General features: G+C 54.8%; 1 protein-coding gene across 3 annotated transcripts in view; it reads right to left on the bottom strand.

The window, feature by feature from the left end:
- Positions 1-8,941: 8,941 nt before the first annotated feature.
- The window catches only part of KDM4B (lysine demethylase 4B), a 184,540-nt gene continuing 180,117 nt past the window's right edge, over positions 8,942-13,364 (bottom strand). For all 3 annotated transcript variants that reach the window (XM_054462795.2, XM_054462796.2, XM_063657995.1), the window contains 2 exons: positions 12,078-12,170; positions 8,942-11,204 (listed from right to left, as the gene is read on the bottom strand). In XM_054462795.2, coding sequence (XP_054318770.1) covers positions 11,028-11,204; positions 12,078-12,170 — 270 coding nt within the window. In that variant the 3' untranslated portion in view covers positions 8,942-11,027. The remainder of the gene's footprint in view (positions 11,205-12,077; positions 12,171-13,364) is intronic.

Here is a 13,364-nt window from a genome sequence, read left to right as displayed (position 1 = left end):
TTGACTTCCTCCTGGATACTGGTGCAGCCTTCTCAGTGTTAATCTCCTGCCCCAGATGGCTGTCCTCAAGGTCCATTACCATCCGAGGAATCCTGGGACGGCCTGTAACCAGGTATTTCTCCCACCTCCTCAGTTGTAATTGGGAGACTTTGCTCTATTCACATGCCTTTCTTGTTATGCCTGAAAGTCCCACACCCTTATTAGGGAGGGACATATTAGCCAAAGCTGGAACTATTATTTACTTGAATATGGGGAACAAGTTACCCATTTGTTGTGCCCTACTTGAGGAGGGAATCAACCCTGAAGTCTGTGCATTGGAAGGACAATTTGGAAGGGCAAAAAATGCCCGCCCCATCCAAATCAGGCTAAAAGATCCCATCAATTTTCCTTATCAAAGGCAATATCCCTTAGGGCCTGAAGCTCATAAAGGATTACAGGATATTGTCAAGACATTTAAAAGCTCAAGGCTTAGTAAGAAAATGCAGTAGTCCCTGCAACACCCCAATTCTAGGAGTACACAAACCAAATGGTCAGTGGAGACTAGTGCAAGATCTTAGACTAATCAATGAGGCAGTAATTCCTCCATATCCAGTTGTACCCAACCCCTATACCCTGCTCTCTCAAATACCAGAGGAAGTAGAATGGTTCACTATTCTGGACCTCAATGATGTCTTCTGTATTCCCCTGCACTCTGACTCCCAGTTTCTCTTTGCTTTTGAGGATCCCACAGACCACAGGTCCCAACTTACGTGGAAGGTCTTGCCCCAAGGGTTTAGGGATAGCCCTCATCTGTTTGGTCAGGTACTGGCCCAAGATCTAGGCCACTTCTCAAGTCCAGGCACTCTGGTCCTTCAATATGTGGATGATTTACTTTTGGCTACCAGTTTGGAAGACTCATGCCAGCAGACTACTCTAGATCTCTTGAATTTTCTAGCTAATCAAGGGTACAAGGCGTCTAAATCGAAGGCCCAGCTCTGCCTACAACAAGTCAAATATCTAGGCCTAATCTTAGCCAGAGGAACCAGGGCCCTCATCAAGGAATGAATACAGCCTATACTGGCTTATCCTCACCCTAAGACATTAAAACAGTTGTGGAGGTTCCTTGGAATCACCGGCTTTTGCCGACTATGGATCCCCAGATACAGCAAGATACACTCTAAGGATACCCAGAGGGCAAATACTCATCTAGTAGAATGGAGACCCAGAGGGCAAATACTCATCTAGTAGAATGGGAACCAGAGGCAGAAACAGCCTTCAAAACCTTAAAGCAGGCCCTAGTACAAGCTCCAGCCTTAAGCTTTCCCACAGGAACAAACCTCTCTTTATACGTCACAGAGAGCAGGAATAGCTCTTGGAGTCCTTACTCAGACTCGTGAGACAACCCCATAACTAGTGGTGTACCTAAGGAAATTGACGTAGTAGCAAAAGGCTGGCCTCACTGTTTACAGGTAGTTGCAGCGATGGCCATCTTAGTATCAGAGGCTATCAAAATAATACAAGGAAACGATCTCACTGTCCAGACTACTCATGATGTAAATGGCATACTAGGTGCCAAAGGAAGTTTATGGCTATTAGACAACCGCCTGCTTAGATACCAGGTGCTACTTGAGGGAACGGTCTTTCAAATACGCATGTGTGCACCCCTCAATCCTGCCACTTTACTCCCAGAGGATGGGAAACCAATTGAGCATGACTGCCAACAAATTATAGTCCAGACTTAGGCCGCCCAAGAGGATCTCTTAGAAGTCCGCTTAGCTAATCCTGACCTTAACCTATATACCAATGGAAGTTCACTTGTGAAGAATGGGATACGAAGGGCAGGTTATGCCATAGTTAGTTATGTAACAGTACTTGAAAGTAAGCCTCTTCCCCCAAGGACCAGCGCTCAGTTAGCAGAACTAGTGGCACTTACCTAAGCCTTAGAACTGGGAAAGGGAAAAAGAATGTGTATGCAGATAGCAAATATGTTTATCTAATCCTACATGCCCATGCTGCAATATGGAAAGAAAAGGAGTTCCTAACCTCTGGGGGAACCCCCATTAAATACCACAAGGAAATCATGGAACTACTGCATGCAGTGCAAAAACCCAAGGAGGTGGCAGTCTTACACTGTTGAAGCCATCAAAAAGGGGAAGCAGAGGCAGGGAAAGACCAGCAGAGAGGAAAGAGAGAGACGCAGAAAGTCAAAGAGAGAAAGAAAGAGAGAGAGAGAGAGGGGAAAGACAGAAAGTCAAAGAAAGAAGGAAAAAGAGAAAGAGAGGAAGACACAGAGACAAAGAGGGAGTCAGAGAGAGAGAGAGAGAAAGAGAGACAGAAAGTCAAAGAGAGAAGGAAAGAGAGAAAGAGAGAGATAGAAGTACTAAAGAAAAAAACAGTGTACCCTATTCCTTTAAAAGCCAGGGTAAATTTAAAACCTACAATTGTTAATTGAAGGTCTTCTCCATGACCCTATAACACTCCAATACCACCTTGTTGTCAGTGTAAACAGGGGCGTAGCCTGAAAGCACTGAGGCCACTGACAACCTGTAGCTTTCCTATCAAAAATCCTTAACCCAACAGGTTTCCTAACAGGGGATCTAAATCTTAATTACCATACAAAGGTCTGACCACACCTAGGAGGGACTCCCTTCAAGACAGGATAGATGGTTCCTCTCGGGTGATTAAGGGGAAAAGACAATGGGTATTAAAATTGCCTAATAATTGGTCTGCTCAAACGTGAGAGCTGTTTGCACTCAGCCAAACCTTAAAGTACTTACAGAATCAGGAAGGAGCCATCTATACCAATTCTAAGTTAATATGGACTGAACGAGGTCTTATTAATAGCAAAGGATAACTGAAATCCCAAACTTACAAAGTTTTCAACAAAAGTAAAGTTTGCTAAAAGTTAACAACAGTGTAACATGTATTATCCTAACTTCTAATCTTGTGGAAATCAGACCCTATCAGTGTCCCTCAAAGCTCAACGCCGTCAGCACAGAGCCATACAACTAATACCCCTACTTACTACAGGGTTAGGAATGGCCACTGCTACAGGAATCAGAATAGCAGGTTTGTCCACTTCACTATCCTACTACCACACACTCTCAAAGGATTTCTCAGACAGTTTGCAAGAAATAACAAAATCTATCCTTACTCTACAATCCCAAATAGACTCTTTGGCATCAGTGACTCTCCAAAACCGTCCAGGTCTAGACCTCCTCACTGCTGAGAATGGAGGATTTTGCACCTTCTCAGGGGAAGAGCATTGTTTTTACACTAATCAGTCAGGGATAATAGGAGATGCCGCCTGGCGTTTATAGGAAAAGGCTTCTGAAATCAGACAATGCCTTTCAAACTCTTATAACAACCTCTGGAATTGGGCAACATGGCTTCTCCCCTTTCTAGGTCCCGTGACAGCCATCTTGCTATTACTCGCCTTCAGGCCCTGTATTTTTAATCTCCTTGTCAAATTTGTTTCCTCTAGGATCGAGGCCATCAAGCTACAGATGATCTTACAAATGGAACTCCAAATGAGCTCAACTATCAACTTCTACCGAGGACCCCTGGACCAACCCGCTGGCCCTTTCACTGGCCTAAATAGTTCCCCTCTGGAGGACACTACAACTGAAGGGCCCCTTCTTCGCCCCTATCCAGCAGGAAGTAGCTAGAGCAGTCATCGCCCAATTCCCAACAGCAGTTGGGGTGTCCTGTTTAGAGGGGAGACTGAGAGGTGAAGCCAGCTGGGCTTCCTGGGTGGAGTGGAGACTTGGAGAACTTTTCTGTCTTACAAAAGGTTTGTAAAATGCACCAATCAGCAATCTGTAAAAATGCACCAATCAGCGCTCTGTAGCTAGAGGTTTGTAAAATGCACCAATTAGTGCTCTACAAAATGGATCAATCAGCACTCTGTAAAATGGACCAATCAGCAGGACATGGGCAGGGACAAATAAGGGAATAAAAGCTGGCCACCCCAGCCAGCAGTGGCAACCTGCTCAGGTCCCCTTCCATGCTGTGGAAGCTTTGTTCTTTTGCTCTTCACAATAAATCTTGCTGCTGCTCAGTCTTTGGGTCCGTGACACCTTTAAGAGCTGTAACACTCACTGCAAAGGTCTGCGGCTTCACTCTTTTTTATTTTTTAATTTTATTATTTTTTTTGAGATGGAGTCTCGCTCTGTCACCCAGGCTGGAGTGCAGTGGTGCAATCTTGGCTCACTGCAAGCTCCAACTCCCAGGTTTACACCATTCTCCTGCCTCAGCCTCCCGAGCAGCTGGGACTACAGGCACCTGCCACCACGCCTGGCTAATTTTTTTGTATTTTTTAGCAGAGACAGGGTTTCACCGTGTTAGCCAGGATGGTCTCGATCTCCTGACCTCGTGATCTGCCCGCCTCGGCCTCTCAAAGTGCTGGAATTACAGGCGTGAGCCACTGTGCCTGGCCTGCGGCTTCATTCTTGAAGTCAGCGAGACCACGCACCCACCAGATGGAACCAACTCCAGACACAAGACCACGGTTGGTGAGTGTGGGAGACAGCCATGACCACCCTGGGCTAAGTCCTGGGCCATCTGTACTAGTTGCTACATCATCCTCCGTGGCTCTCAGATCCGCCCATGGGGGATCCACACGCCAAACTCATTCCTGTCCTTCCGTCAGGTCCTCCCTCCAGAGCCTTCGCCTCCCGGGTCCTTCCAGAGCCTGACTTCCACCAACACCAGGACTCACACAACCCCCTACCACTTCCTGGGGACCAAGACCATATCCTTACCCTCTCAGGGGAGGTGGGAGGTGGCAGTCACAGGACCAGGCAATTAGGGATGGGGCTATTGATCTGTGATGGGGAAACAGACATTGCAGTGGTGGCTTGACTAATGGCCCTCAAAAAGATCTGTCCACATCTTCTTCTCCAGAACCTTGGGCTGTGACCTTTTCCTTGAAGAGTGCCTGTGCAGATGTAATTAAGGATCTTGAGATTTGGTGACCATCCTGGACTATCTGGGTGGACCCTAAGTCCCATTACAAGTGTCCTTATATTAGACACACACAGCAGACATGGAGAAGAGGAGGAGACGGGTGTGTAACCCCAAAGGCAGAGACTGCAGTGATTTGACCACAAGCCCAGGAACACCTGGGGCCACCAGAAGCTGGAAGAGGTGGGGAAGGATCCCCGTGGACACTTGGGAGGGGGCGTGGCCCTGCTGACAACTTGATCTCAGACTTCTGGCCTCCAGGGCTGGGAGAGGATAATTCTCTGTTGTTGAAGTCCCCCCAGTTTGCGGCACTCTGATGAGTATGGGGGCGAGAGGGCAACAGGTGTTCTGGAACCAGCAGGGGCCGTGGGAAGGTGTGGGGGACACAGAGACTCTTTTCAAACTCCTGGTTTGGCACCCATACTTTGGGCTTTGTGTTTTTTTCTTTTTTTTTGAGATGGAGTCTTGCTCTTGTTGTCCAGGCTGGAGTGAAATGGCACGCGCTTGGCTCACTGCAACCTCTGCCTCCTGGCTTCTAGTGATTCTCCTGCCTCAGCCTCCCAAGTAGCTGGGATTACAGGCACTCACCACTATGCCTGGCTAATTTTTTGTATTTTTAGTAGAAATGGGGTTTCCCCATGTTGGCCAGGCTGGTCTCAAACTCCTGAACTCAGGTGATCCGCCCACCTCAGCCTCCCAAAGTGCTGGGATTATAGGCGTGAGCCACCGCACACGGCTGGCTTTGTGTTTCTCAAGCAGCTGCTGGGGCTGGTGGGGGTGGAGGCTGTCGTGGCCACAAGGCCCCCTCCTCCTCCGTAAGGGAAGCATTTGTCCCTGTCACCGAGTTAGCTGGGAGGCACGGATGCCCTGAGCCACCCACTCTTCCGCCAGCCTCTTGGCCGCTGTCACCCCTCACACTGCCTGCAGCAGCAAATAATTTTTATTTTCTCCATTAACAGAGCAGCAGCGCTGAGTAAATCTAATCTGTAAATAACCCTCCCCGGGCTGGTGCCAAGGCCCCAGGCGCGTCCCCCAGCCTCCTTGTGTTCTGTGCCTGGTCTCTGGGGCCTGGGGAGTCCCTGGGAGCTTCTCTCCCTGATGATCACAACCAGGCTGTGACTCTGGAGTTCCAGAGCTGCCTCGTGGGGCCAGGGTACAATTTGAGGTTGTGGGAGGAGTCGGGGCGGTGACCACAGGGGAGAGAGGGAGACACACCGGGATCTTAGCACCGTCATGGGAGCTGTGAATCTTCACTGTGGTGGGATGGGAGCCAGAGCTCTCCACTGCAGAGGGGGAGGGAGCCCGATCCGTGAATGGTGGGGTTGGTGGGGGGCAGCTGCAGGGGTCGGAGGTTGAGTGTGTCAGGCTCTCCCCAACCCCAGCAGTTGGGCAGCAGGTGGCCCAAGGGTAGAGGGCAGAGCGCCCCCAGTGGGTCGGACAGATGGACAGGTGAATAGAAGTCCCTGGTCAAAGCCTCCTTTTTCCACCTGCTCCTGTGCGTGGCAGCGGGGGGGAGTTGGCTGCCCAATGTCCATCTAATTGGGAGCCTTTGAGAGCCAAGGTGGACCTGGGCGCTGAGGGGCTGTCCCTACGGGAGAACATTTTGTTACAGGCATAGAGAAAGGGTGGAGGCTGCCACTACCCACTTCTTCTAAGTCAGGGCTGAGCACATTTTTTTCCGTAAAGGGCCAGATTTTAACTACATTGGGCTTTGCAGGCCAGGTGGGCTCTGCAGTGACTCTTCAGGTCTGCTGTTGCCGGGTGCCAGCTGTCATATGTAAATGAATGGGCATGACCACGTGCCAATAAAACTTTATTGACAAAAACAGGTGGCAGGCCGCATTTGGTCGGAGGGCTGTAGGTTGCCAGGCCTTGCCCTAGAAGGTGCCTGCTCTCAACGCAATGTACCCACAGCCTGAGTATCTGATCTGCCGTCCCACGGGGGGGTCATATCTGTTTAAGAGTCCCTCTTTAATAAAGAGGGTGTCCACTGACACCCCTCTGGTGGTCTGTGACTGACCACCACTTACCCTCCATCTCTGACCCCGTTCTTGTCTTTCAGAGCATGCGTTAAAGATGTATTTTTGTTTTTTTTCCCCCTTTTCCTCAGCAGTCTTCCCAGAGCCCGGCACAGGGGTTGCATAAAAATATTGCAGCTGGAATAAATGAACCAAACTCAGGTGCTGATTACAGAGTCTCACCCACTGCCCCAAGATACGAGACCTCGGCATTGGGGCACCCACCCCGGCCCGAGTGCAGACCTCATCGGCTCTGCACTGTGGCACTTTTGGAGACCTAACAACTCATCTTTAATCTGCTCGGCAGACAGCAACGGCCTGTCCCAAATTGCCTTCCTGTTTTAGAACGTTTTGGAGAACAATGGAAAGGACGTTGCAGGCACCACCTGCTCCTGCCACGGCCCCTCTGCCAGCTTGGGGAGGCTCAGGGACGCTGACCCGTCAGTCAATGCCACACAGGGCCCAGGGCACTGGGGGCCACCCCAGAGGCTTTGGTTTCAGGCTGTCTGTCCCTGCACACAGGGAAGGCTTTCGAGACAGAGAAAAGAGGGACACAGTCTTTTTCGGGAAATCACAGCAGGTGGAGCATCCAAGCCTCCTGTGGCCACAGGCTTCACCCCACCCTGGATCCCTCCTCCCCACCTGCAGCACACAGGGGAAACTGAGTCCTGGTGGTGTTGAGAGGAGGCTAGAGGAGGGAGGGCCCCAGAAAGGAGAGTGGGTGCTGGGGGCGGTCGGTGGATGAAGCTTTTGTCAAGGGCACCCTCTGTTCAGGACACAAGCCCTCGGCACAGCAGGCAGGTGGACACTCCTTCTGCAGAGGGAACGCTGGGGCCCAGGGAGGGATGGCCTGGCCGCGTCCCCCCGAGCCCTAGCTGCTGGGCCTGGGTTCCTCCGGGTGTCCCAGCCCCCGTTCCACCACAGGCACCCAGGGCCCAGTCCTGGGTCCCACCCCACCTCCACCCACTCCCTGCAGGTGACTTCGTCCTCTAGTTCCAACATCTGCCAGCTGACGGCCCCTGACCGCTTGCCTTGGGGCGGGCCTCCCCAGACCCGGCATCTTCACCTGGACGTCTGGTGTTCAAATCCAACTCCCTCCCAGCTCAATGCCTCCTTCCAGGGGCTCGGGTGATCTGCAAATCCTATTGGCTCTGCACTGAAAATGCATCCAGAGTCCACCCGCTTCTTACTACACCTGACCCCTGCCCTGGTCCCTGGCTTCTGCCCTTACCCCGTCTCCTCCCCACAGCAATCACCAGAGGGCGCCTGTGAGCACCTGAGTCAGGGCCCATCCCTCCCCTGCCCACAGCCCTCCATGGCTCCCACCTCCCTCAGGGTCGAAGCCCAAGTCCTTCCCGAGGCCCACAAGGCCCTGCACAACCTGCCTCCCGTCCTCCCCCTCCCCCGCCTCCCTCTGCTCCAGCCACAGGGACCTCTTCATGTTCTTGCAGCACACCAGGCACAGGAGGGTCACCTCCCTGAAGGAGGCTCAGGTCTCCCGTGTCCCCTCTGCCGTCTCCAGGCCTGGTGGGGCTGGGCACTGAGTGAGTGACCCAGGCCAGGACTGCGGGGTCCCAGTGGCCATCCAGGGCCGTGAGCCCCAGCGCCTAGCACGTCTGCCAGCCACCACCACCACAAGCAATGCTCTCGGGGCTCAGGTGTAACCAGAACCGGGTTGGGGACAGGGACAGGGCAGCTGCTGGCTGGGACAAGTGAGGCCAGGCCCAGGCCTTCAGGGAACTGAGGGGAATCATGGGGTCTGCTGCCCCAGCCACCCAGCCTGGCCACAGTGTGAGGGGCGTGACAGCCGCTGCACGCTGGGGACCCTGGAGAGTGGGAGGGGAGGGACATCCAGCTCTGGAAGCAAACCTTCTCCCGGGAGAACAGGGCGCGGGCAGCCCTACCCCAGGGAGGCCCCAACATCAGTCCCCCTAGCACAGGCTCAGAAATGAAGACACTTGCCGGGGCATGGAACGGGGTTTCGCAGCGTTCATGAACCTTTAATTCATTATGAACCTAGAGGCAGGGACATTAGGCAAAAAATACAGCGTATCCTTCATCTCGGGTGGGGAAAAAACCAGGGCACTGGGTTTTGCCGCGTCTTTGCACAGAGTAAGACACAGAGATAGCTTCGTGGGGAGAGCGTGCAGCTCCGGCCTGCCCTTCTGTGGCCCGTCTGCGCAGGCCGCCCCGGAGCCCACCAGGGGATGGGTGTGACCCCCAAGGGACAAGGGCAGCAGGGGCACCCGCCCGCTTCTTTACAATATAAATAGCATTTTCAAACAACATAAGAATACAGTGTCAGCGCCACGCCGGGCAAAGGCTGCGTGCAGAGGGACACCTCCACGTTTTGGCTGACACCCCCTGACCTCCCCGACCCCGGCCCTCTCCAGGGCAACCGCCCCCCTCCCCCACCAAGGAAATGAAAGGCTTGCTCCTGTGTAACACTCTCTCCGTTTTCCTTAGTCCTCTCTAGCCCGGGGACTGTTAGGACACTATTTTATAATATAAACATTGCTTTTTGTTTTTTTTTGGAGACAGGGTCTCACTCTGTTGCCCAGGCTGGAGTGCAGTGGTGCAATCTGAGCTGACTGCAGCCTCAACCTCCTGGACTCAAGCAATCCTCCCACCACAGCCTCCCGAGTAGCTGGGACCACAGGTGCACACCACCACACCCAGCTAATTTGTAAAAAATGTGTAGTGATGGGGTCTCGCTATATAGCCCAGGCTGGTCCCAAACTCCTGCCTCAGCCATTTTTTGTTTTTAATACAAGCAAATTATCTCCTCCATCCCTCCCTGGGGCAGGAGACAGCTAAGGTGGGGAAGGCTCCCCAGAGGGGTGCAGAGCTGGCGAGGGAGAGGCACCCGGAGAAGGCGCTTCCCAGCCTGGGCTGAAGGCCATTTTTTCTCTATCAGCTCAACCCACTCCTAAGAAGCAGATTCCTCTCAGGTGACAGCAGCGTGGGCGGGTGGAGCGAGGACACCAGGCCTCGTCCCTGCTCGGAAGCAGGCAAACGGGACCCCGAAGGCCTGCCTTGGCTCTGTGTCCCCCGACCCGCTCAGGGTTGCACCCCAAGAGCTGGGAAGCTGTCCACACTCACTACGAACCAGAAGGGCCGGGGGCCTCCCTCACCCTGAGCCATGGGAGGCGCACGGGTGCTTTGTCTGCAAGGAAGCCTCTGGAACACCTGCATTTCTCTCGGGTGAGAGAAACAAAGATAGACAAACCCCAGGAAAGAGTTTATTCTGCAAAGGTGGGTGCAGACGGAGGGAGGCCCCAGACCCTGGGGCTTCCCCTGGCCAGGTGCACAGGGGTGACCACCAGAGAGCCTGGGCCTCCTCCCAGCAGGTGCAGAGCGGGCACAGGCACTGGCACCAGACCATCATAGCCCAGGAGCCAGGGCGAGGCGAGAGCGAGGCCGTGAGTGACCGGGCTGTGCCGAAACCGGGGCGTCCTGCCCCGCCCCAGGCTCACCCTCCAATTACCGGGCCTCTTTCCCTGCCTGCTCTGTAGCCAAATCATAATATTTTAAAACAACAAAAAAAAAACAGCGAGATGCTCTGACCTCTCAGAGAATCCTGGTTCTGAGAAAAACAATGTTTGTTTTGTTTTGTTTTTCTTAAAGCCACAAATCTAGAAAACAACTTTGGGGACATTTTCCTTTGTTATCCTTTTTTTCTTGCTTTTTTTTTTTAAACAATATGTATTTATAGAAAGAGCCTCACAAAGGTGGTTTATGTACAGAAGTGACAATCTCAAAGGTTGCTCAGTAGGGCATTGCAGTAGCACCTTTTCAAGAAGAAGAGAGCTTACATGGTTTAGAATTCTGAGTAGTTGAGTGGGGCGCTCCCCCGGCCGGCCCCCGAGCCCGCCTGGCCCTGCTCCCTGAGTCTGGGGCCGCGTGCGGCGTCCCGCTGGCTCCTGTCGCCCTAGGGTGCACCCGCGGCTTGGAGGTGGCCTCTCGGGGGTCAGGGACACGAGGACAGGATTCACAGCAAGCGAACGCCCGGGGCATGCCATGGCCTCCCCGCCGGGCTGAGGGTCGCCTGAGCGGCCAGCTGTCCTAGAAGGGGGCTCCGGGCCGGCACTGCGCCTGCAGGAGGCTCTCCACGAAGGCCACGTAGTCCTGGCTCCGCCCCGAGTCCTCCGTGGCAAGTGGGGTGCCCACACGCGGGCGCTTGGCGGCCTTGGCCTCCTCCCCCGAGAAGGTGGGCTCCTGCGGTGCCCCCGTGCTCAGTGACTGCGGGAGAGTGGAAGCACAGTGGTTAGCATGGTGGAGACACTGCGCGGCCCCAGCCACTGTCTATGGCCTCTGAGAGGAGCCGGCTGGACACAGAGCCCTGATTGCTGTGGGCGCTGCTCAGCAGGCTCCCGTTTTCGTGTAAACCCCTGATCCTGCCAGCGGAGGGGCCCTGCACTCGGCCCCGGCCTCTGGCCTCCTAGTGGGGTGGGCGCCCTGGCTGGGGCTGGGACCGTCCATCTGGCAGCTCCCATCTGTTTTCCGAGGGACCCCTCTGCGGCTGAGCAGCTGTGGCCAGGACCAGGAACCTCCCCCACGGGCTCTGTCCCTCAACACCTCGCCTCCCCATTAGAAAGAGAATAAAGGAAGCCCATGAGGGCTGCGGGAGCGAAAGCTGGCGCTGCCTCCACTGCCTCCAGGACTCAGGCTCCCGTTTAATAAGAAAAAGCTCAGGAAAAGCTTTTTTAAGCCAACAACTTGGGTGCCCGTACTTCACCTGTGCCCCAAAACCTGTGATGGTTCAGAGGCCGCCCTGTGCGGGGTCAGGCAGCGCGGGTCCTGCAGGGCACAGGGGGCTGGGTGGGTCTGCTCTGCATTCGTGACAAGGGGAGGGGCCGGGGCTTCTCCAACCCTCCCTCCCCATATGAACAGCATCGCCCAGGAGCTGCGCACCCAGAGTCAAGGCAAAGGAAGGGTCTCCTGCCAGGAGCCCATGGACCAGCTGTGATGGGGAGGCTGGGACCCCCTTCCAGCAGAGGTACAGGAGGAGGGGGTGGTCCACGTCATTGGAAGATGCAGTCTGTGCCCTGCCTCGTCCCAGACGGGATCCCTGAGGAGTCACCCGGAGCTACCAGGCCGGCCTCGCGCACTCACCAGCCGAGAGCGGACCCTCTTGGGCAGCTCCTCCTCCAGGGTGAAGATGTCCCCACGCTTCACCGTCAGTTGGGACCCGTCCTCAAACTCCACCTGCAGGGGGATGTGGCTCTCAGGGGCCTGGCACTGCCAGGATGGCAGGTGCTCCAGGCAGGCCACGGCCTCAAGAGCTGGGAGGCCGGCCCCCTTGGGTGCACGGGACCCGCTAAAGTCCACATGCAGCCGAGCTGAAGCTCATGTCCACCTCTGACACCGCCTGCAGCAAACAAGGATCAGGCCGAGGGTTCCGTACCATGGGGCAAGGATGATGGAGGATGGGACAGCCTGGGGCAGAGACAGGGGCCCCACAGCTTCCACATGGAGACAGAGCACTCACCCCTCACCTCCTCCCAGCTCGACAGACATCTGTCTCCATGAAGACACAGCCCCAGGACAAGGCGACAGAGTCACTGTTGGACACAGAGCCAGGCAGGAGGCGCAGTGCCCTAACAGGGCCTGGGAGGCAGGGGAGGCCGGCAGGGGGACGCAGGGGCCTGAGCTCAGAAGCCCCCAACCAGAAGGTGAAGGACAGGGTCCCCGGCTTATGTGTGGCCCCCTGAAAACAGCTCGGTCACCTCTTCCCTTCAACTCAGAGACAAATCACCCCCTTCCAGCCTCCTCAGCTGGTGCCTTGTTCCAGGCGACAGATGCCTGATTGGTGAGGGGCACTGGGAGCACCCCGCTTCCTCCTCGTTAAGCTTGGCGCCAGCTCAGGCTTGCGGAGATTCTCTCAGGGGCCCTCTGGCAACACAACACTGTCCCATGAAGGGCGTGCCAGGGAGGGGCGTGTCTCCGGGCCCACCTCATAACTGCGCTGGGCGCCGTGTTCCCAAGCCAGGAAAGGTGCTGGGGTCACTCCCTGGGCCTGACCGCCATTCTGCTCCGGGGGAGAAGGTTCCCATAGCAGAGGGGTCGCTTTTCACATTTAAAACTCAAAACAAGCTGGGCATGGTGGCATGTGCCTGTGGTCCCAGCTACCCAGGAGGCTGAGGTCGAGGCTGTAGTGAGTTCTAATTATGTCACTGCACTCCAGCCTGGGTGACAGATGAAGACCCCGTCTCAAAACGAACAAAACGCACATTAAGACCATCACAGAAGTGTACAAAAGTCACACACTAAGACCATCAGGGAAGTGTGTCTGGGTCCAGATGCCCCAGGTAGTGCGCAGGGCGGGGGCCCGGGATCGCAGCACCTCCCTCTCTAAGGGGGCACAGACCCTGCCTCGGGGCAGCCAAGCCTGCCGGTCCC

Source organism: Pongo pygmaeus, chromosome 20 (assembly GCF_028885625.2).
Source record: "Pongo pygmaeus isolate AG05252 chromosome 20, NHGRI_mPonPyg2-v2.0_pri, whole genome shotgun sequence".
Lineage (NCBI taxonomy): Eukaryota > Metazoa > Chordata > Mammalia > Primates > Hominidae > Pongo > Pongo pygmaeus.
The sequence above is the reverse complement of the archived record's forward strand: the minus strand, read 5'-3'. Positions and strand labels throughout refer to the sequence as shown.